Raw genomic sequence first — 24,772 nt, 5'->3', positions numbered from 1 at the left:
TTCAGTTCAGTTCAGTCACTCAGTCGTGTCCGACTCTTTGTGACCCCATGAATCGCAGCACGCCAGGCCTCCCTGTTCATCACCGACTCCCGGAGTTCACTCAGACTCATGTCTATCGGGTCCGTGATGCCATCCAGCCATCTCATCCTCGGTTGTCCCCTTCTCCTCCTGCCCTCAATCCCTCCCAGCATCAGAGTTTTTTCCAATGAGTCAACTCTTCCCATGAGGTGGCCAAAGTACTGGAGTTTCAGCTTTAGCATCATTCCTTCCAAAGAAATCCCAGGGTTGATCTCCTTCAGAATGGACTGGTTGGATCTCCTTGCAGTCCAAGGGACTCTCAAGAGTCTTCTCCAACACCACAGTTCAAAAGCATCAATTCTTCGGCGCTCAGCTTTCTTCACAGTCCAACTCTCACATCCATACATGACCACAGGAAAAACCATAGCCTTGAGGGAACTAAAACCATATCGGTAAAGCAAGTGTAGACACATATGAGATAGAGAAAAATTCAAGGATAATGATATGATCTCTGTGCTTCAAAAAACCCTATTTAGTAGCTTTAGGAGAGTGGGTCCCAAGATTTCTCTCCCTCCACTGATTGTGTTAGTTGTCCCAAATGCACTGATTGTGTTAGTTGTGTGTTAGATGTGTGTGTTGTCCTAAATGTACTGGTTTTGCATTTGTTAAAAATATTGCTCCCTGAACCCTGCCCTTGGACTGAATCAGAATCCCCTGAGATGGAACCTGGAAATCTACATTTTTAAAACAAGCACTGCAGTCTTCTTGGAAACCACGTGGGGAATTCACAAGCAGGACAGGTCCCCGCCCCTTGTCCCCTCCTCTTTTGGCCCGCCTCGCCCAGGCCCCGCCCGCCTCGCCCAGGCCCCGCCCTCTGTCCCTACGTCTCTCCAGGCCTCGGGTGACCCTTCCCGTGATGCCCCGCGCCCAGCCGCCGCGGTTGCTAGGTAACGCGCGGTCTCCCAGCCACCCAGCCACTGGCCGCTCGGCTTGCGGCTGAGCAATGGGGCCGCGGGCCTTTCTGCGGCTCCTGCTTGTTCTCCTAGAGTGCTGGGCCTCCGTGAGCGCCCAGGCCGGGACCATCCCGGCCGGGACCACCCTGGTGGTAGCGACGGAGGGCCTCAACTCCACCAAACCAGTCCCGACGACTCTCCGACCTGTTTTATCTTCTAAGTCCCCTGAGATCCCCAGGGCTTCCAGGCCCTTCTCCGGCCCCAGACCCGCCCCGATCACAGACGGTGGGTAACCAAGTATCAATTCCTGGGGATCTACAGTGGTTCAACCTGCGGGGGTTGGTAGCCCGGGTGAGGATGTAATAATAGCGATAGTTAACGTTTATTGACCACTTAAAGTGTGCAGTCATTGTTAAGTGTTTCATAGGTATTAATTCTCTCAACAACCCTTAGAGGTAGATGTTATCACTGTCATACAGATGAGAAAACCGAAGCTCAGAGAGCCAAGTGAGACAATATAAAAATCTTTAGAAGTGCTTGCAGTGGTCCTGGACGACACTAATGCCAAAAGTGTTAATGAACGAATACTTGCAGCTTTTCAGTTGAAATTGAAAGTTTCTAGGAAATTGTGGGAATTAAGTGCATAGGATACGTTGAACTTTTCAATTATGAAAAAGAGATGCAAAAAATCTAGTTTACAGAAAATGACTAGGTCAAGTCCTCCTGTGTTGAGTTGAATGTAGGGAGTTATGGGGTGAGGGGTTATGCCCACTTCTTAAGATTCATCTTTAAGGATAATTAGCATATTTCTCAGAAAATGATCTAATCCTTGAGTTACACAGCTAGTGACTTTTGTAATCTGATTTAACATGGGTGACTTCAGGGGATATCTGACTCCAAAATCGAGCTAACTTCTATAAATATGCATTTTTCTGGGGTGAAGGTTCATAGCAGTGGTAGTTTGTCAAATGGGTTTATGATCTCAAAAAAAAAATCCCTTTTAAGTCCTCTGTAACCCCAATAGATATGCAGTGTTTTTCTTTTTTAATCCCTTCTTAAGAAAGATCTTTCTTAAATTGAGTCAGGCTCAGTATTAGTAAATAAAAAAATCATTGGCTGACCTTCTGAACTCTAGAACTTAAGTTACTGAACCATTATTTCTCCTTTATAAATTGTATAGTCTGTCAGAAAAAATACAGGAAACATATTTGCTATTTTAATATAAAAACTTTGTTTTATATTGAAATTGTTGATTTAGCAGGGAAGTTAAGTGATAATTTGGAACAAAATATAGCAGAGTATTCAATATCTGAAATTCTCTTAAGATTTTTTGGGCTGAGTTGCCTTTTATCCATGTAAGTATTTCATTTGTTAATGCACTTTATCCCCCAAATGAAGCTATTCTTGAACCATCATTAATAGGTCATGTGTTCAGGGCTGTTTTTCCAGTATGAGAGGATGAATTTGCACTTTTCCTTTGTCTTTTTAAAGGGCCTCTAGTTAGATCTGTGCAAGTAATGGTAATAAATGACAGCTGACATTTATTAACTACTTCCTGTGTAGCAAGCTCTGTGCTAAGGATTTCATCTGTGGTGTGTCTCATCTAATCCTCCTAACAGTCTTATGATGTTAGGTTGTCACCATTTTCTTTAACTTTTTCTTTTATAACTTTTTAATGTTTAACTTAAAAAAATTGTTTTCAACATTTTCTTTAACTTTTTTTTTGGCTGCACTGCACAGCATGTAGGAGCTTAGAACCCATGCCTCCTGCATTGGAAGGTAGAGTCTTAACCGCTGGACTACCAGGGAAGTCCCTGGGTTATTGCCATTTTTTAGGTTTATGAATTACTTGCCTCATTTTAGGTCACAACCTAGGTACAGGTTGTAGCAGGAGACTGAGTGGAGAACTGGAGCACCCTTTGCAGAATGGGTTACAGGTGCAAGAGAAGGATAACTTTCATCTGGAATCTGAGCTCTGTTCGTTAGTACCCTGTAGCTGTGAAGAGGCTTGGAAGAGCAGCTGAGTGCTACTCAGACCCTACAAGTACTCAGCAGATACTTGTTGGCTGATTAAGTACGCTCACCCTTTTTTCTTTCCTAAGTAGAGTTATTAAACACTATTGCTTTGTCCCTAGTAGTCTTACAGCTACTAGGGACCTAATAAGGGTTTTAGGTTTTGTAAAATAAATCAAAATTAATTTCAAACACATAAGGCAGGGTGTCTCAACACTTTATTTTTTACTCTTTAGTGTACATGAGAGGTGTTACAGTTTTCTAAGGACATAAGGGAGTCCTTGGCTAGAGAGAAACATGTAAACTGTAGGGTGGAAACTTTTGTGTCTCTAAGAATGGATTGTATATTTACTGACAAAAATTTCCTCTTCTGACATTCATCTTCCCAGAGTTTATTATTGTACCTTTTTTGAGGTATATATTTTCTAAAGGTTTTTTTTTTTTTTTTTTGCCATACCTCGCAGACTGTGGAGTCTGGAGTTCCCTGACCTGGGATTGAACCGCCTTGATAGTGAGCACTGAGTCCTAATCACTGAACTGCCAGGGAATTCCTTCTAAAGCTTATTTTTATTATAAAATAATTCATAAATGCTAATAAGAATGTTGTATGGATTGTCTACCAGCATTTGCTTGAGATCCCTTTTTAAAATTTATTTTTTGCATGAAATCCTTTTTCAAAAATAAGAAACGACGTTACAGGTAAGGGTGAAGCACTGATCTTACTTCCTCCTTCCAGCAATAATTAAACTACCATGAGTTCAGTGTTTATCATTCTCATGCTCTGCTATTTAAGTTTCCCCTCACCTCCACACCTCCCCGTTTGACAGCCTGAAACAGGGAATTAAAAATCCAGATGGTTATCATTATTAAAAATTAAAACTTGCTAAGTGGGGCTTCTACCTCTTCCCATGTTTTTACTGTCTGAATTACCAAAGATATTTCTAGAACCCCAAGTGCAAGGAACCTGAGCCAGCGTTATTCTTGGCCAGTAGCCTGTGAACATGGACTCAGCTTCAAAGCTGCAGGTGACATCTGAGGAGAGGAACAAAATTGAGAATTTTGATTCTTGGTAGCCTTAAGTGGGCCATTCCTCTGAATTGGAATCTCCAGAGGAGCTTAGAAATCTGCAATATTAAACCGATGGTTCTTATGGTCAGGCAAGTGATTTACTGTGTTGATTCTTAAACCTATTTTAATTATCAGCATCACCTGGAAAGTGTTTGAAAGGACCAGGTGTGTGGGTTTCACAGTTAGCTTACCAAATCAGAGTCTTTGTAGGGAGAGTGCAAACAGAACTTTCCAAGTGAGTCAGATGATTGGCCACTTTGGGAAAATCTCAGATGGCGGAGTGCTCAAACTGACTCATTTCACTTCACAGATTTCCCCCAAAGTGCAATAGGAAGAATAAAATGGACCTTTGTATGAGACGGACTTTTGGTACTATGCAGTGGCAGGGGGCAGTCACTACCTGCAGATTGTGACGCTCTGTGCCCCACCTCTCTTGTTTCTGTAGTTGCTGCTCTGTGTGTCTGTGACTTGTCTCCAGCACAGTGTGACGTCAACTGCTGTTGTGATCCTGATTGCAGCTCCGTGGATTTCAGTGTCTTTTCTGCCTGCTCAATTCCAGTTGTCACGTAAGTCTGTAACATGAAGTTTTGATAAAATTGGACCAAGATTATAAAATTTGGGGACAGACAGTGAAAACTCCTCCAGGCTGAAAAAACCCAGATCACCCCAGGCTGATTTCCTGAATTCTGCATCTTTCAGAAGCCATGCTGTTGAAATCAGTGTATTGAAGAGTTATTGTTTAGTCGCTAAGTCGTGTCCAGCTCTTTACTGACTGAGCCACCAGGGAAGCCCTCGTGTCCAACTCTTTTGTGACCCCATGGACTGTAGCCCATCAGGCTCCTCTCTATGGGGTTTCCCAGGCAAGAAGATAGGAGTGGGTTGCCATTTCCTTCTCCAGGGAATCTTCTGACACAGGGATCAAACTCCTGCATCCGCGGATGGGTGCTTTACCACTGAGCCATCTGGAAAGCCTGTGTAGAACAGTATCTATCCCTTATTTGCATTCAGCCAGATGATAGTGCAGGCAAAAGAGAAGTGAGAGTGTACTTTTCACAAAGGTTATAATGAAATCTCTGTGTTCAGAGATTGAATTACGTTTCACTTTGATTTGTAAACAAATAAGGTGTCACGTTTTTGTATTTGTGAATTAGTCTCAGGTATAGCCTAGGGTGAAAAGTGCAGTTTAATTTTACAGCTTTTGTTGTGGAAATAATTTTCTAACGAAAATTAGAAAGGAAAACTTTGTTTATACCTTTCTAGTAGATGAATCTACGAGGAATTCTCACAGTTCACATCGTGTAGGAGAATAATGGAAAATGACATTCCCAGTCGATTGCAAGATAAACAGTTTCTTCTCAGTTACCTGGTTTTCGTAATTCTGATTTCAAAGCTTTTTGATAAAATAATAGCACTTATAAGAAGTTAATTTATTCAGGATGAGACCAGTTTATTATTCAGAGATAGCCAATTTAAATTCAGTCTTGTACGAAGTTTTAGCAGTTGAAATTTGATAGGTTGAATGCTTTTTTGGAAGCACAGTGTGTTTTTCCCATGAGAAACTATTTTATTGACCAATAGGAAATCCAGTCTACTTCTGATGTTGTTAAAATGCCTGGAGCATGGGGTGTTGTAGTCAGATTATTTTTCTGGCTCCCTGAACTATACTGTGGTTCAGTCTTTGTTGAAAATCATTCTGTTTTCCTGCGTTAGTAAGTTCCAGGTGCTTGAGAGTGAGATATCTGTTCTGATTTGCGGTCATTATTTAGAATGTAGTTCTTAAGAAATAGCCAGTACTGTAATTTTAGATATAGACTATTTAGAATGGTGGTCAGCCAACTTTTTCTGTAAAAGGCCACATAGTGAACACTTGAAGCTCTGCAGGCTGTGTGGGCTCTGTTGCAGCTTTTCAACTCTGCCACTTGAGCAAAAGCAGGCATGTAATGAATGGGCGTGACTACATTTCAGTAAAACTTATTTACAAGATTAAGTGTAGTTTGTGGCACCATGGGTTAGAAATTAGAACTGAATTCGTAGTGCCCTCAGGAAAGAACTTGAGGTTTTTTTTGAGTTAGTTTTGCTTGTGACCTTCTACTAAATATGAAGTATAGAAATAATGAAAACTAACAGTCCTAATCTCAAAAACGACACAATGATCTCTGTTCGTCTCCAAGGCAAACCATTCAATATCACGGTAATCCAAGTCTATGCCCAACCAGTAACGCTGAAGAAGCTGAAGTTGAACGGTTCTATGAAAACCTACAAGACCTTTTAGAACTAACACCCAAAAAAGATGTCCTTTTCATTATAGGGGACTGGAATGCAAAAGTAGGAAGTCAAGAAACACCTGGGGTAACAGGCAAATTTGGCCTTGGAATACGGAATGAAGCAGGGCACAGACTAATAGAGTTTTGCCAAGAAAATGCACTGGTCATAGCAAACACCCTCTTCCAACAACACAAGAGAAGACTCTACACATGGACATCACCAGATGGTCAACACCAAAATCAGATTGATTATATTCTTTGCAGCCAAAGATGGAGAAGCTCTATACAGTCAATAAAAACAAGACCAGGAGCTGACTGTGGCTCAGATCATGAACTCCTTATTACCAAATTCAGATTCAAATTGAAGAAAGTAGGGAAAACCGCTAGACCATTCAGGTATGACTTAAATCAAATCCTTTATGATTATACAGTGGAAGTGAGAAATAGATTTAAGGGCCTAGATCTGATAGATAGAGTGCCTGATGAACTATGGACTGAGGTTCGTGACATTGTACAGGAGACAGGGATCAAGACCATCCCCATGGAAAAGAAATGCAAAAAAGCAAAATGGCTGTCTGGGGAGGCCTTACAAATAGCTGTGAAAAGAAGACAGGCGAAAAGCAAAGGAGAAAGGAAAGATATAAGCATCTGAACACAGAGTTCCAGAGAATAGCAAGAAGAGATAAGAAAGCCTTCTTCAGCGATCAATGCAAAGAAATAGAGGAAAAGAACAGAATGGGAAAGACTAGAGATCTCTTCAAGAAAATTAGAGATACCAAGGGAACATTTCATGCAAAGATGGGCTCGATAAAGGACAGAAATGGTATGGACCTAACAGAAGCAGAAGATATTAAGAAGAGGTGGCAAGAATATACAGAAGAGCTTTACAAAAAAGATCTTCACGACCCAGATAATCATGATGGTGCGATCACTAATCTAGAGCCAGACATCCTGGAATGTGAAGTCAAGTGGGCCTTGGAAAGCATTGCTACGAACAAAGCTAGTGGAGGTGATGGAATTCCAGTTGAGCTATTTCAAATCCTGAAAGATGATGCTGTGAAAGTGGTGCACTCAGTATGCCAGCAAGTTTGGAAAACTCAGCAGTGGCCACAGGACTGGAAAAGGTCAGTTTTCATTCCAGTCCCAAAGAAAGGCAATGCCAAAGAATGCTCAAACTACCACACAATTGCACTCATCTCACATGCTAGTAAAGTAATGCTCGAAATTCTCCAAGCCAGGCTTCAGCAATATGTGAACCGTGAACTTCAAGATGTTCAAGCTGGTTTTAGAAAAGGCAGAGGAACCAGAGATCAAATTGCCAACATCCGCTGGATCATGGAAAAAGCAAGAGAGTTCCAAAAAAACATCTACTTCTGCTTTATTGACTATGCCAAGCCTTTGACTATGTGGATCCAATAAACTGGAAAATTCTGAGAGAGATGGGAATACCAGACCACCTAACCTGCCTCTTGAGAAATCTGTATGCAGGTCAGAAAGCAACAGTTAGAACTGGACATGGAACAACAGACTGGTTCCAAATAGGCAAAGGAGTGCGTCAAGGCTGTATATTGTCACCCTGCTTATTTAACTTATATGCAGCGTACATCATGAGAAATGCTGGACTGGAAGAAACACAAGCTGGAATCAAGATTGCCGGGAGAAACATCAATAACCTCAGATATGAGATGACACCACCGTTATGGCAGAAAGTGAAGAGGAACTAAAAAGCCTCTTGATGAAAGTGAAAGAGGAGAGTGAAAAAGTTGGCTTAAAGCTCAACATTCAGAAAACAAAGATCATGGCATCCGGTCCCATACTTCATGGGAAATAGATGGGGAAACAGTGGAAACATTGTCAGACTTTATTTTTGGGGGCTCCAAAATCACTGCAGATGGTGACTGCAGCCATGAAATTAAAAGACGCTTACTCCTTGGAAGAAAAGTTATGACCAACCTAGATAGCATATTAAAAAGCAGAGACATTACTTTGCCGACTAAGGTCCGTCTAGTCAAGGCTATGGTTTTTCCAGTAGTCATGTGTGGATGTGAGAGTTGGACTGTGAAGAAGGCTGAGCGCCAAAGAATTGATGCTTTTGAACTGTGGTGTTGGAGAAGACTCTTGCGAGTCTCTTGGACTGCAAGGAGATCCAACCAGTCCATTCTGAAGGAGATCAACCCTGGGATTTCTTTGGAAGGAATGATGCAAAAGCTGAAACTCCAGTACTTTGGCCACCTCATGCGAAGAGTTGACTCATTGGAAAAGACTCTGATGCTGGGAGGGATTGGGGGCAGGAGGAGAAGGGGACGACAGAGGATGTGATGGCTGGATGGCATCACGGACTCGAAGGACGTGAGTCTGAGTGAACTCTGGGAGTTGGTGATGGACAGGGAGGCCTGGCGTACTGCGATTCATGGGGTCACAAAGAGACTGAGCGACTGAACTGAACTGAACAATCCTAATTAGTTAGGTGTTCTTGTTATAGAGTCCAGTTCATAGAAGATTTATTTATATATATGAACTGTCATAAACAAGTCTTACCATTCAAAAAATTGTAAATTTATCATTAAGATTATTGGATTAGTGTCTTTTCCCCCTCATTAGATGTAAGCTTCTTGAGAGTAAGAATTATCTTATATCATTTATCCCTAGTGCCTAGGATAGCTCCTACCATGTAGTTGGCCTTCATTAAAAGTGAGTTGAATGGACGAATGAATTTCTCTGCTCTACCCTTAACTGACCCTCGAGTGTCTCTTTGACTTTCTCTACCATTGTTGTTTCAGGCAGAAACCCATGTTGGAAACCTAGAGGCTCCCCTGACTTGTGCCTCTTCCTTGCCTTCTCACGCTAAGCTGTCTCTTGCAGTTCACCATACCTTTCTTGAGCACCTCTCGTGTGCCAGTGCCAGGGATTTAAAGACGAGGGAGACACGGTCCTGTCTTCAAAGAGCTCATTGAGTAAAGGAGACAAACTAGTGGATGGCAGTTTCTGCACCAAACTCTGGGAGAACTGAGAGGAGTGGGCTCTAACCCAGGCAGCTGGACGAGGGAGGTCTTTCTAGAAAAGTAGCTGAGCCGAGTCCTGAAGGACAAGTGAAGTTGGTCAGCATGGAATCAGGAAGGGCATTCCTGTCCGAGGGAGCCACGTGGCAGATTCCTGGGGCTGAAGGAGTATAGCCTGTTGCCTTAACTGCAGGTTGCTCAGCATGGCTGAGGAAGGGTGGAGCCAGAGGAGTGTGGGGAAGGGCAGGGGTCAAGTCCTGAGGGGCCTTGTGTGTATGCTGAGGGGTTTGGATTTCTCCTGGCTTCTTCAGCAGGCTGGGGAGTGAGGGGATCAGATCCCCAATTTAGTAAATTCTGCAGCAGCATGGACAGTGGCTCCCAGGGGCCAGGCCTGGTGGCAGGGAACCAAGAAGGAAGCTATGGCAAATGAGGATTAATAAGTGTCCCCCTCTCACCCAGAAGGCTATGACGGTGGGACTAGAGAGAAGTGTACGGATGCAATGTTGATTGGCTGCACAGGTTAGAGCGCTACTGACTGGAAAGGGGGTCAAGAGTCCCATTCCGCTGAATCTTCCTCCATGACTGCCCTCACGTCTGTCCGTTCCTGCTCCCTTCCTCCTCATAAGCTCGCGCCTCATCTTGTCACTCCCTTTCTAAAGAACCTTCGAAAACGCTCATTACCTATAGAATCCATAACCTGAGTTCATATCCATCCCAGCCTCTCTCACATCTTATTTCCTAGCATCCCCATCTGGAATCCTTCGGCCAGTGCAGCTTTGGTGTACCATACAGTACCTGTCAGTACAGTACCTGTCCTTGGCCAGTGCCTTTCCTGCACTTGGATTAGCCTCCCATTCCCTCTGTCTGACTCCTCCTCATCGTTTAAGGCCCAGTGTGACTAGTAGATTTTCAGTGCTGGATCTTTTCTTATTTATACTACTCATGGTTTTTCCAAAATACTCTGTATGCCCATGATAGCAACTCATTTACCATTAGAACTATACAGAGCATTTGGAAAAGAGGCCAGTTACAAAATAAATCAATCCCCCAGCAATACCCATTCCAGAAATATAGTGGAAATGGATTCTAATCATAACACCAATAGAAATATAACATCATAGAATTAAACTTAACTATTCAGAATTTATGTGAAGAAAACCTCAAGATATAATGAGACATAAAACACTTGAATAAATGGAGAGATTTAATCTGTGTAGTAGGATGGGTAGAATCATTACTTACTTATACATTTCAATTTATTAGAATGTAATTCCAGTCAGATGGGAGAGGGATAATGTGTCAAAATGATTCTAAAATTCATCTGGGAGAATAAACAGATGAGAATAGCCAAGACGTTATTGAATAAGAAGAGCAAACTACTAGGTTTAAAGCATTTGTAACACTATAATATTGAATATAATGTGTATTAATTTATTATGGATAAGTAGGTCATTGAAAGAGAATAGAAAGGCCAAAAATCGGTTGTGTGTACTGATTCTACACCAGCCAATTTTCTTAAAGTATTTTTTTCTACATAAGTATTTAATGTAAACATGGTATTGTAAACATGGTATTTCACATCTGTGGAGTAAAGGTTGGATCATTCAGTAAATGATGCAGGATGATTATTGAAAAACTAACATTAGATTCCTGCTTCATAGAGCTACACTGAAGTAAATTACCAACAGGTAATTTTTTTCATAAAAAATTCATGAATGAAGAATATGTGTGAAATTTATTAATCTTGGGTTAGGGAAATGTCTTTTTTTTTTTTTTTTTTTTTTGGCCACTCTGTACAGCCTGTGGGATCTTAGTTTCCCGACAGGGATTGAATGCATGCCTCTTGCAATGGAAGTGGAGAGTCTTAACTGCTAGACTGCCAGGGAAGTCCCGGGTAATGTCTTTTAAGATAAACCCAAAGGCAGTCTATAAAAGAAAAGGTTGACAACTTCATTATTTTTAAAAAAATCAGTTAATCATACCTCAATTAAAAGGGGAATGATCATTAAAAAAAAAAAAAAACTTCTGTGTGACCAAAAAAACACTATAAAACTGAAAGGTTAACAAACTAGGAAGAAATATTTCTAACACTCAGAAGGGATTCATAATATGAGTTCTTAGAAGTCAAGAAGATAAAAAAAAAGTCAAGAAGACAAACGTTCTCATAAAAATTAATCAACTCATGAAGAAATACCAGTGAGCAATAACCATATGGAAAAATATTTAACCTTACTAGTAAAAGAGAAAATTCAGATTAAAACAATGAGATAACAGGCTTTTGCCCATGAAATTAGCGAACGGTAAACTGGTAACATGCGGTCTTGGCAAGGGTACAGCAACATAGGTGCTGTTGTTACTGCAGTGTTCATGAGGTGGCATCTTGCCTTTCTGGAAGGCAGTCTGGTAGCAAGTCTCAAAAGCCTCAAATTTTGTACCTACCTTTTGACCCAGCAATTCCATTTCAGGAGATATTGCCTTAGGAAATAACTGGAGACATTAATACAAATGTATGTACAAGGGTGTCACTAAACCATTATATATAATCAGAAGTTATAAACAGCCTAGGTCAGTGGTAGAGGATTGGTTAAAAAAAATTGGGAAAAGCTTAAGAAATTGGTATACAGTGAAACCATATAATAATACAAAAACATTTGATGATATGGGAACTATTGGGCACTCTATATTAAGTGGGAAAAGGCCTTAAAGTGGTATGTAATATGATCTCATTTTTGTTGTATCTCCTTAAACCATGTCTGTATCTATATCAAATGGATTAGGTTTGTTAAGCCTGGGATTGGTTGAAGACTTGACTGTACCACAGTTTCTAAGCCCCCAAACTTCCAGATGATGTTACTTTTTCTCATTTTCACATTCATTCATTGAAGACAGCTTTATTCTAAAGACAAGGAATTTTGGATCCATTCTGGGTACTTATAAACAGTCTGAAGTTCTGCAGAATTTTATATAATTGAATATTCCATCAGAGTTTGCACGGTTCATTTACATCAAAATCATTTCTCATCTGTATTCCATACTTGACAAGATTTCCTTAAAGGTTATTCTAGTTGTCTTAATATTTTCACTGTTAGAGGAGAAAGTTTAAAGCGCCGAACATTTTAACACTGAATAAACTAAGTAAAAGTGGATTCAATTCTAACATCACACTTTCATAAATAGCCTCCATGTAGTTGTTAACTTAGTGCAGTGCAAGCATCTGACAGCTCTAAAATAGTCTTGCTAAGATTGTGTGCTTGTGCCTTAAAACTTTGTCTTATTATTATTTTTTTTAATTTTCAGGGGTGATAGTCACTTTTGTAGTCAAAAAGCAGCTGTCTATTCATTGAATTTAACAGCAGACCCCCCTCAGAGAGTATTTAAACTTGTCGACCAGATCAACCCATCTATTTTCTGTGTTCATATTACAAACTGTAAGTATTTGATATTGGTATACTGTGTGAAACTCTGGAAAGTTTTTTCTTTTAAAAGTTGTTTTATGGGAAAATGTCACATCAAATTAGATTTAAAACAGTTATTCTATGGTTTGGCTAGAGGTTATTCTGAGGCCATTCCACAGACAGCTGCAAGGGACTTTATAAACCTGTGGCTATGCACAATTTCTTTGAGTGTGCTTTTGTGGTTGTCTTTTGAAATCTCGTGCTTAATTCTCATATTTTATTTCAAAGGTGTTTGTAAAATGTAGACATGCCTAAGAATCTAGATTTATTTGTGTGTGTGTGTGTCCATTTCCTCCTGATTTAATGGTTGAGAGTCAGGTTCAGCTTTGGTTTCAATTTCCTTTTTTCTCTTTTATTTTTACTAAGGGTATTTGCATGAAAACAGGATCTTTATTTTTATCTGAACATTTAGCTCAATTAGATGTCTAGTTCCAAAGTATAAGACATTATCAAGATCAGAGACACATTCATGGTTTTATCAATTAAGCTTTATCATCTTTTCCGAATGTCTTTATATTTTGGCTTTGTCCCCTTGCACTTAAAAATTCAGGTGGATGCTCTGTGGTTTGTAATCTGCAGTAATGGCTGGTCAGTCACTGTAACAGGCCCAGTGAACATAGCCAGCCTGTTCCCTCCTCCTCCCACTTCTCACGTACAGAGCGCATCATCGTCCTGGGCTTTGGAGGTGGCTGTGTGAGGGTAGAAACAGGATTTTTCATTCCCCTAGCCATCTGGAGAGAGTTGCCCCTGAGAGGTTTATGCAGTTTATGAGTCCATGGACTGGAGAAAGAGATTGATCGTTATTGGCTTCTGTTGTGCTGTTTACCTGCAGGCCTTAGAAACTCTTGCTTCCACAGTAGAGAAAGAGGCCATGCCTGGGGAGTCTGTTTAATAAGATTCCAGAAATCTTGGGGGAAGTGAATATTTAGGGACATTTAAATTTTTACAGCAGCCTTACTGCTACTAAAGATTGTTTCCTAAATACTATGTATACTGTATATGCTATACCTGTTATATTTTATACTGATTTAAAATACTTTTTCTAAAAACAGATAAACCTGCATTATCCTTTATTAATCCAGAAGTGACTGATGAAAGCAGTTTTGATAAATTGATGAAAGCACCTGATGGTTTTTCACTGAATGCAGAATCAGATGTTTCAACCAGACTGGATGCTCCCCAAACTGCAAAATATGAGGTGAGCCAGGAACTTAAGTCCACTCATCCCATCATAAATATCTTGTCTTTATAAGGATGTTCCCAGTAAGCTAGCTTCCCTGAGACACATAATTGATATTATAAACCAGGAAACAATGTTTATGCCTGTAGATCAAAAATCATGAAAATTAAAATTGAGTAGTTGAATTCTAACATAGAGTTTTGAGGCATATATTCTCTGGTAAGCTTTCATTTATCTCTGCAGAATTTTTTCTTCTCTACCTCAAAAGATGCAGCCAAGTGGTTGAGAGATGCTGCTGGAAACAGAGTGGATGGGCTGGAGGCCGGCGCCTCTTCTCAGAGTTGTGTGTAGTTTTACAGACTTTGGGAAGATGTGTGGTATTTGTTATCCATCCCTCCATAAGCCTTTAAATATGTTGTGTGTTAAATTTGACTAAATGTCATAATTTTTGGAAGCATCTTTTTAAAAGAGAAGTATAAAACAACCTGTGCTAGTTCTAAAAGGTGAAGGTATAGAAGCAGAGAAGTAAAAATGGAAAGGTCCTCATCTCCGATTAAAACCAAAGCACACTGCAAGGAAATTCCCTGGTGGGCCAGTGGTTGGGTCTCAACGTTTCCACTGCAGATGGCCCAAGTTCAGTCCTTGGTTGGGCAAGTAAGATCCTGTAAACTATGTGCTGCTAAGTCACTTCAGTCATGTCCGACTCTGTGCGACCCCATAGACGGCAGCCCATCAGGCTCCTCTGTCCCTGGGATTCTCCAGGCAAGAGTGGGTTGCCATTTCCTTTTCCAGTGCATGAAAGTGAAAAGTGAAAGGGAAGTCTCTCAGTCGTGTCCGACTCTTAGCGACCCCATAGACTACAGCCCACCAGGCTCCTCCACCCATGGGATTTTCCTTGGCCAAAAACAAATAAACAGTGTACACTGAAAATCACTGTTAACAGATGGGTGTATATTCCCGGTTTTTTAGTGCATCTACTAAAATATACATATAATATTGCACAGAAATGAAATTTCTAGTTATCCACATTGTGCTATAAATTTCCTTTTTTATTCACGATCAATTTTATGCATCTTCCCATGTCACTATAAAAGTGGCCATTTCTGGAGCATTTCCCACCTGCCAGGCACTGGGCAGAGCTCTTCAGACATCACTGTACACAGCCCTGGGAAGGATACTTCACTTTAAGTGAAGTCCCCATTTAAGTGTTGAGGAAAACATAGGTATAGGAAGGAGCTAGTGTTGGAGCTGCATTTTACTGATACAGAGTATTCCTTCCAGGGATGTGTCATTATTTATTACTGAGCCATTCCACTATCTAATAGACATTCATTTCAAGTTTTTGCCATTATAACTAATCCACAATAAAAATTCTTATAGATATTTTTTTGTCTGATTAAATCCATAAGTATGTTCCTATAAATGGGTTAACTTAGTCAAAATGAATGGAAATTTAAAATACCAATACCAGCTTGCCCTCCAGAAAGACTGCAGGAGTTTATTCTCTCAGCTCTAGTGAAGGAGAGGGCTTGTTCCCTGCTTGCTGGCACCTGTGTCAGCCTTTTAGATAACATTCCAGTGGGATAGAAGTAGAATAGCCTAGAATAAAAAAGCCTGCAAATTCTGTAACATGCATACACAGAAACACACAGCCTTAAAAGGTAAAGGGTCGGGCAGCTAGAGGTTTGCTCCCTGCGGGCAGGGACCACATCTGTTTTTTAATCATCCCTGCAGTGCTGCTCATCATGTAGTAGCTGTGTAGTGAGTGTTGAACGGATGCCTTAGTAGCACCCTGACAGCTGTTGGTTGTTCTGTTTTGCAGTATGGGGTTTATCTGCAGACTTCAGATTCATTTTTGAGATTTCCTTCTCCCCTTACATCATCTCTGTGCACTGATAATAACCCTGCAGGTAAGAGAGTGGGCATTTTTCTTTTTCTCTGCAAACAGAGTTCGCTCTTAGTTTATTTTTTTTTTATTTATTTATTTATTTTTTTTTCGCTCTTAGTTTAAATTTATAGCAATCATAATAAACAAACTTCGTAACTAGAAACAGAGTCTTAGAGTTGAAAGACACTCCAGAGATTGTATAGTTCAGTCCCTCCCCTTCACCCCTGCCCAGTGCCAGAATCTTTTCTGCCACTTGTGGTCACTGCTTGAGCATTCGTAATGATGGGGAACTCACTACCTGTAACCAGCCCACTCAGTTCTTTAACTCTTGAGGTGTTGGAAAGTTCTTTTCTTTTGTCACTGGAGCAAAAGTTTGTCAATAGGTAACATTGATTAACTGTGTGCTGGGTGTTGTGTTAAGCGCTTGCATGTGTTTTCCCATTGATCCTCACGATGATCCTCTCAGGGAGGGTTATCTTCATTTTTTAGATGAGGAAACTGAGAAAATGAGATCAATTTCTTACTCAGGCAGTGGTGAAGCAGGGATGCAGCCCACGCAGCTGCCTCCCATGGGTCCTGCTTCTCCTTCAGGAGCATCGTAGACTCTGGAGTAACCGGTCTTGGCAGCAGAAGGCAATAGGCCTGGCTCTCCCATCCTTAGCCAGCCTCACTATGCAGAAGCCTGCTAAGCTGTGGATGATAGCGTGTGGTCTAAGGAAGCAACACTTGCTACATGAAGAAAAATGTGTTCTGTTGAAGAGGCTTAACCTTGCTCACACAATAGGAGCAGTGTAATTTAGAACCAAACTGAGTTACCATTTCCACCTAATGGATTGCAAAGCGTAAAGAAATTTAATGCTGTGGAGAAGTAGGCGCTTGTTTATATCGCTGGTGGGACTGAAAATTGGTACAGCCTTGGTGAAGGGCACTTGGGCAACGTACATCAAAATTGCAGACAGATATGCCCTTTATAACTTAGCTGCTCTACTTCTAGAAGTTGGTCCTACAGAAGCTCTGGCCCACATGCAAAATGGCAGATTGCAGCATTGTTAGAGCAAACCTGGAGACAACTGCCATGAGTGGGGAACTGGTTGGATAGATTATGGTGTGTCTGTAATAGAATACGAGTTATCCCTAAAAAGGGGAGGAGGAAGCTCTTCACATTGAGATAGACTGAACTCCAAGATACCTTGCTCAGTGTAAAAGACAAAGGGCAGAATATATGTTGTGAGTTTGTTGCCAAAAGGGGAAAGAAATACTTTAAAAAAAAGTGTGTGTGTATACACACACAGACACAGACACACACACACACACACACACTTTCTGAAAATATCATAGGACATTCCCAGAAAGATACACAAGAAACTTCATGCAGACTCTCTGGGGAAGGGGACTGGTGGTTGCTGGGGGTTAGGGGTTGGAGGAAGACAACTCCTCAAATCTTTTTCTGAATTTTGAATCATGTGACTGTGTTACATATTTGAAAAATAATTTTTTTACTCTATCTGAAGCATAATTGTATACATGTCATCACTTTGCAGTTTTACTTAGATTACAATTTCTTAGTTAGAAATTTTTCTTCTTTTTAATTTTTTTTTCCTTTTCCCTTGGGAATGTTATGATTTCCAGCATTTCTGGTTAACCAAGCTGTTAAGTGCACCAGGAGGATAAATCTGGAATATTGTGAAGAAATGGAAACCCTGAGCATGGCTTATTACAGCAGCCCTAGAATTTTGAGGGTAAGAATTATTTTGAGGTAAAACTCGATTCATTGGGTTTATTTTCTGTTTTTTGTACCCTTTTAAAATATGACAAGTAGAGAATCGTTTCAGTACATGATTGACACTCAGAATTTTTCTTCTCCAGTTCTTTGGTGTACTGATACCAAAGATATTGAAATAATCACTTAAAATAATTTTTATTTTTATATACTTAGCTCATAATTTGCTTTCATTTTTTTCTTTTTTGCATTCATTGATTTTGATGGTAACCACTAATGTCTATCTCCTGAATTTAAAAAAAACCTTTATTAATAACCAAAACTTTCACAATTATAAAAACATCTAATGATGTCTGTCACAGAAATGATCATACTAGCACCAAAAAGTTATATTTCTGATTGGCAGATAAATACCCAGGAAAGGACAGGAGATAGGTTTGCTGGAGAAAGAGAAGCAGCCCTTTATTCCTGGTTGTGGTGACTGAAGCCTGAACTGAATAGATGGGAGAGGCCACTGGCCCACTTGGTGGGTGACATGGAGGGTCGCAAGGGGAGAAGACATTTCTCAGTGATTAAAAATCATATGATATTGTGAAAGCCCCCATCCCCTTCTGATTTCCTTCTCCTGAGAGGGGAGTGTGGTGATGGTGGCAGGGGGTCAGGGGTTCCATGGCATCTGTATTCATCTGAACTTCACTTTTCAGAATCAAGTTTAATTTTTTCCTCTTCCCACCCTTTCCCTCTTTCTTTCCTTGAAGTCAGCCATCTATGCCTGTGAATTCTTCCAGCTCATGTGACCCCTAGCAGTTGTCCTGTAAACAGTCCCCCAGGCATGCAGGCACAATTCTCTTTCATCTCAGAGCCCCTACCCCAAGACATGTCTACTCAACCCCTTCCCCAAAGGCTCCCATTGGCCTCATAGGGCCTCTTGTGGTTGGAAAAGTGGGATTGGGGGTGTAGGGACAGGAATGGAGGGCGGCAGAGCCCTTCAGGAAGAGAGCCCCGGCCATGCTGGCGAGTCAGGAGCCTGGCCTCCACGGGGCTCGGGCTAGAGACAGGAAGACCAGGAGACTGTGGAGCCACCTGGGCAGGCGATGGTGTCCTTGCCATGAGGACAGGCACAGCACAAGTGACCAGAAGGAGGGAAGCTTGTCTTCTCTACAGTGTTATGTCACTGATGGTAATGTGAAAAATATCGGATAATTACACTGGAGCATGGAGGCTTCCTGAGACACTCTCTGTTGGGCTGTGTTATTGAGCTCCCAGTCTGAAGGAAATGAATATAGAAGGAAAATGTAAAGTTACCTCTTTTATGATGACACAGATACAAAAATATATGGGTGGCAAGCCTTAATTAAGGAAATTCTGTTTTTCTCTTTGAGAAGTCTTTAATAAGAGGAATATGCCCTTTAATGCACCATCTGAAAAAGCAACAACAGTGCTTCTTTTTGTTGTACATAACAAAATTTGTTCTTTTTTATCTAGGTGCCTGGTTCAGGAATAGAGGTAAGAATACATAATGGACTTATTGTCTTACTTTAGAGCCCTTTGAAATGAATACACTTACAGCTGGAAGGGTACCTTACTGCCAGTAACAAAAACATTTGCCAAAACGCAAGCAGAAATGAAATAGGGAAATTCCTTAGGTAGACCATTCTTTCATTATCACGAAAGGGTCAGACTTTCCAATTCCTTTAGTTTCTGTAGTCCACACTTGTTCATGTTTAAATGGCCTAGGTGTCTTGACTGACAAGGGGTGTGATTGGCCTCTGTGCCTTCCGGGCATCCCTTGATATCTTCTTGGCCTCTTGTTGCGAGGGCTGGCTAGCTCCCAGGATGCTGTCTGTCCAGTGTAGAAGATAGAAAGAAATCTTGTGCCTAGTGAACGTACACACCTGTGTGGGAGATGAGCAGTCAGTATAGCTTCCAGGGTTGAGTTGTAGGTAGGTTCTAGTCAAAGCCGTGGCCCCAGCCGATGGCCCTGGAGAGCCGTGGTCAGGAGGCTGCGGTCTCTCTGCAGCAATGTCAGAGAGAAAGATGGTGGGGTTGTTCTTGTTCTTGGGGTTGTACCCTGCTCCTCCCTGTGAATACCACAGTCCCCAAGGAGGCCAAAGCATTGCCCTTGGCTTCCAGAGCCTGTGGAATTGGTTGGCCTTGGTTCAAAACTCAGCTTTGCTGTTATTTTCTCATATGACACCTGCCTCAGTCTCCCCAGTTGCAAGTGGGTGGATGGTAGTGTCTGCCCCAGAGGCTTGATGTAAGGCTGGAGGGAGAGAACGCGCATAATGTGAGGTCCGGCTCTGGGTAAGGCGTCTGTTGGGCAGGAAGTACTGCGGACCATGGTACCTGCTGTGACTGAGTTCATTACGTCTCTGGACACAAACTTGTGGGGTAGATGTTTGGAAAGGGATAGTCGTCTGACCTTGGACTCCACACTACTGTGTGTGGCCCTGGATCTCCTCATCTGTGAAGGTGCTTTCAAACTTATTTTAGTTACAGTGCTTCTTCAAGTGAAATCTTAAGCAGAGCCTACCTAGTATGTAATATGATTGAATCCAAAGCCCCTGGTTGGAGCAGAGGCGGGTCAGAAACCCTTTACCTGCCCCACTTCCCCATTTTTCTCCTTTCTGGTCCCTTGTGAGGAACACTACAGCTCCCAGGGACCCAGTTTGAGAATCGTGTAATAGACTAGCTCTCAAATACCTCTGATCACTAAGAAAGTACTTTTTAAAAAGTTATTTATATTTTAAAATTTTTGTCTGTGCTGGGTCCTCATTGCCTTACATGGGCTTTCTCTAGTTGCAGCAAGCAGGAGCTACTCTCTAGTTGTGGTGTGGAGGGCTTCTCATTGCAGTGGCTTCTTGTTGTGGCTCCTGGGCTCTAGAGCACGGGCCCAAGAGTTGCAGTACATGGGCTTAGTTGCCCCATGGCATGCGGAATCTTCCTGGACCAGGGACTGAACCCGTGTTTTCTGTATTGGCAGGCGGATTCTACCAGGGAAGTCCTAAAAAGTGCATTTATTATACCATTCAGAGTTGAACTGTCTCTGGGGGCAGCTGCCCTGTCCACCATACAGCGTTGGTACTAGGGCGTGCCTGGAAGGTACTGGGCCCTTCATGGGTTGGGTGTTAATTGAATGACTAAGGACTGGTTCAGTCAAGTAGGGAAGACCTATTGTGAGGAATAATGGGACTTTACTCAAAGGCACGTGCTGTGTGCCAAGTGCTGCCCCACGTGCCCTGTGTGTCTGCAGTCCTTTGGTTGTCCCAGTGATCCTAGGAGGCAGGTCCTGTTGTTGGCACTGTCTGGCATGTGGGTCACAGAGAGATGAATTAGTTTGCCCGAGGCTACACAGCGGGGGAGTACAGAGCTGGGATAAGAAGCCACGCTATCTGGCTCCAGAGACATTATTCTTAGCGATGACTGGACCAGCTGTACCGTGTGCCAAGCCCCAAGTTAAAAAGTTTCTCACACATTCTTTTTTTGTATCCTGTGACCACGCAGTCAAGCCAAAGCAGTCTGGGACTTCCAGCTCCGATCTCTGTGGCATCAAAGCTCCGAAGGACGTCACCTAATATCATAGATGTGTCTAATTTTTTTTTTTTTTAATGCAGCTTCCAAAGTCTGTTAGAGGATCAGGAATATAAAAGTTGGATCCAGTCTTCCCACTAATCAAAGCTCATTGTGACTGCTTGGAATTGTTGTCAGTATTTGTTGAACCATCAACAAAAGATTGTCATGGCCCTGTAGTTTTGTTGCTAAGTGGGCTTTAGTTCTTTGCCAGTGGTTAGTTTGGGAATGGGATATGATTGAATAGGACATTCAGGAAACCAGAGCAGCCCTCCCATTTTTGTTCTCATGACTGAATGCACGGTGACAGCCTCGCGCAGTTCTTGCCGCTTACACTCTTCTCTCAGTCTTTACAAAGCTAGTTTAAACCGAGCCCTTCGCTTTCTGCCAGTCACACCCACATTCCACGGGGATGGCGCTTGCTTGGCCTTCCAAGGTGTGCGCTTGCTTGGAACACAGTATATCATTGCTGAATCAGGGCATTTCAGATAAAGGAATCCATGGTTATCTTTTGATGACTTTCTTAAGAGCTAATTACCCTATAGCTAATTAACCGGTAGTGTGGAACTCCTGTTATTCAGAGGACTTTCTTTGTGGTGACTGGAGTTGCCAACCTGCAACTCTGTCGCATGACAGCTCACCTTTGCTTTTGAACAATATCATGTTCTTGTTATTAGAGGTTTGACTGTCAAGGGACAGTTGCAGGTCTTCTTGGTCATGGGAACAGAGACATAAGAACTACCTGTTTATAAAATGACAGCTTAAATACTTAGTAATTTTGAATTATAATCAGCATAGTACATGGTTGAGGGCAAAGTTCAAAGCAATATAAACAAACGGACGCAAGTTAGGTTCCCTCCTAAACAGTGGTTTCTAAGAGCAGAGATTAAGAGCAAACGTCAGACTTGTCTCATGATACAAAGAGGCCAAAATATCCAGAGGTTCAAGCCATTGAAAGGATTGCTTGGTGCTCCGTCACTCCACTGGCGATGGCCTAAGTGAAAAATGTCCTTTAGTAGCGTTGATCTAACCAGGCTTTCTTGATTCTGCTTAAAAAAGTTGTTTCTGTTTTTCTTCCTCATGACCCCACCACGAGTATGTGTGTGTAGAAGTTGTGTATAAACTGGGTCAAGCATATATTCAGAGAGGTGGTGGGGGTTTAGGAGGATGGATTCTGGGACTCTGTGAAGAATGTGTACATGCGTGTAGAGAGCAAGTGCATCTATCAGTAGGAGCTGTGGTTGGAGGCGAGAGTGTACGTGTGCCTTTGATGGCATGATGGGAGGTGTGTGTGTTTGGGATATAATTCACTTACCATAAAACTTACCATTTTAAAGTGTACAAGTCAATGGGTTTTGGTATATTAGCAAGGTTATGCAGTCATCACCATTATCTAATTCCAGAACATTCTCACCACCCCGGAAAGAAACCCTGTGCTCATTAGCTGTCACTCTTCATTCTACCCCAGCCTTCTCCCCCTGCCCCTGGCAACCACTGTTTGTACTTTCTGTCTCTATGGATTTGCCTGTTCTGGACATTCCATACAGATGGGATCATACAGTACGTGGCCCTTTGTATCTGGCTTCTTTCACTTAGCACCGTGTTCTCAGGATTCATCTATGTTGTTGCATGTGTTAGTGCGTCATTCCTTTTTATGGGTGATTCTTTTTGTGGACAATATCCTTTTGTAGGGCTAGACCACCTTTTATTTGTTCATTCATCAGTTGATGGACATTGGGGTTATTTTCAGTTTGGGGCTGTTATGAATGCTGCTGTGAACATTTGTGTGCATGTTTTTGTGTGAACGTTTTCAGGGGTAGTCACTTAACATTTTGGTTACATCCATCTCAGATATTTTCTATGTGAATGTGTGCATGTATTTACATATAAATAAATATTTGTGTTTTTGCAAGTGTGGAATTCTAGTATGCATATTGTTCTATACCATGCTTTTCCCTCCTTGGCAGTGTATCTGGAGGTGTGTTTCAAGTTTTACACTATTTTTACCCATTAACTTCCTCTGTTCAGGTGTGTGTTTGGTAACCCAGGACTGTACTTTGCAGGTCCCTATCACGGTTCAGTCCATCGTCATTCGATCTCTAAATAAAACACTAACCCGACTGGAAGACACGGAAATACTGAGGGTATCAAAGCAGGGTGTTGTTGAGGCGGGGCCTGTTGAAATCTGCACTAACGTCGTTCTTGAGGTAGGCACCCAGTTTGGCTTTGAAAGTTCACTGTCTGTGGCCGGCTCAAGCCAGGTGTGGTCCTGAGGGGTAACTGGCCACCCTCTGGCCCATCCGATGGTATTGCTTTTCTTGTCTTGGCCTCCTGCTTGCCTTTATTCTGTCTCATCAGAGGTTACTTCTTTGTCCCTGAAGTAATCACATGTGATTTTCTCCACAAACCTCATAACTTATAAGCATACATCATAATTTGTTGCTACTGCTGTTGTTTTAACACATTTATCTGCAGAGATAGGCTGCTTACATTCTGCTCAGGCCAGCTGACTTGTACCTTCTATGATTGGGCATGGAAAGGCTCAGATGCCCCTGTCAGTGGGGGCTGGTACTGAGCTAATACCTCCCATAATCCGGTTGGACAGGAGAGACACGCTTCTCTCTCTGCATGAGAAGTGGGAAGGGATAGCCTCCTAGATGTATATATTTTTAATGTGAGTTATTAATACAGCTATGGAAACATATCGGGAACAGATGTATCTGAAGTATCCTTTTGTTTTTAGGTGACATACAGCCTCACATATACAGATGCAGGTGAGGTAATAAAAGCTGATCTCTTTCTTCTTCTGGGAGCAGTGAGCAGTGCAATGGTTCCACTCCAGCAAAAGTTTGAAGTTTATTTTATTCAGGTAAGTTTGATCAGTTTTCATATAAGTATCAATAATTGCCAAGTATAAAGAAATCATGAATTAGTGAAAAAAAAATCTCAAATTAGAAGTATTACTACAACCATTTGTTTGGAACAAAGGGCTCACATGTAGCCGGTGGTAGCTTGTCACAAAATCCAGCCAGAGTCCTTGTGTCTTTTCCACTTGGGAGTAAGCTTCTCCTCCCTGTGAGCTTGTTCTTATACAGCATGATGTACGCCTACACTCCAGAGATAAATTTATAGTTCTGAGTAGGGGGAGAAATTCTTTCATTGGCTGGTAATCCCAGATTTCATTATGAAAACCATTTCATTTTCCCTCTGCCATTTCCTTATTAAAATGAGAATTACTTGGGGGCATTTCTGCACTCTCTTTCAGCAAAACACAAAGCCAGTTCCTCTCAGTGGAAACCCTGGTTATGTGGTGGGGCTCCCGTTAGTTGCCGGATTCCAGCCTCAGAAGGGGTATCCTTTTTGGATCTATAGAGAAGCTTCATTTCCCTGTCCGTGCATGTGGGCTGCACTTCTCCTGATTGCTGAGGGTCCTAAGGGCTGGAGAGGCTGGTCTCGGCCAGAGCTGCCTTCGGGGGGCTTGGCCTGCACAGCAGGCAGGGCTGTGTGGAGCCTGAGGGGGTGGGACAGCATGGCCCAGGGGACTGGCAGTGTCTTACAGTGAAAGCCTTCAGACAGAAGAGTTGACAGACGTTTAGAGGTATTTGATTTTACACTTAAACTGAGACTGTTAAATTAGTGGTTTT

General features: G+C 41.9%; 1 protein-coding gene across 3 annotated transcripts in view; it reads left to right on the top strand.

Moving 5' to 3' along the window:
• The window catches only part of TCTN1 (tectonic family member 1), a 30,853-nt gene continuing 7,022 nt past the window's right edge, over positions 942 to 24,772 (top strand). For 2 of the 3 annotated variants that reach the window (XM_005691442.3, XM_013970663.2), the window contains exons 1-10: positions 943 to 1,256; positions 4,498 to 4,618; positions 12,613 to 12,743; positions 13,823 to 13,968; positions 15,773 to 15,860; positions 17,468 to 17,577; positions 19,044 to 19,064; positions 23,192 to 23,335; positions 23,872 to 23,997; positions 24,394 to 24,479. In XM_005691442.3, the coding sequence (XP_005691499.2) occupies positions 1,022 to 1,256; positions 4,498 to 4,618; positions 12,613 to 12,743; positions 13,823 to 13,968; positions 15,773 to 15,860; positions 17,468 to 17,577; positions 19,044 to 19,064; positions 23,192 to 23,335; positions 23,872 to 23,997; positions 24,394 to 24,479 (1,208 nt within the window). In that variant the 5' untranslated portion in view covers positions 943 to 1,021. Of the gene's footprint in view, positions 1,257 to 4,497; positions 4,619 to 12,612; positions 12,744 to 13,822; positions 13,969 to 15,772; positions 15,861 to 17,467; positions 17,578 to 19,043; positions 19,065 to 23,191; positions 23,336 to 23,871; positions 23,998 to 24,393; positions 24,480 to 24,772 lie in introns of all 3 variants that reach the window. The other variant, XM_018061257.1, reaches the window with a different exon arrangement.

This window comes from Capra hircus, chromosome 17 (assembly GCF_001704415.2).
Source record: "Capra hircus breed San Clemente chromosome 17, ASM170441v1, whole genome shotgun sequence".
NCBI lineage: Eukaryota > Metazoa > Chordata > Mammalia > Artiodactyla > Bovidae > Capra > Capra hircus.
This window is presented reverse-complemented; position numbering and strand designations above follow the sequence as displayed.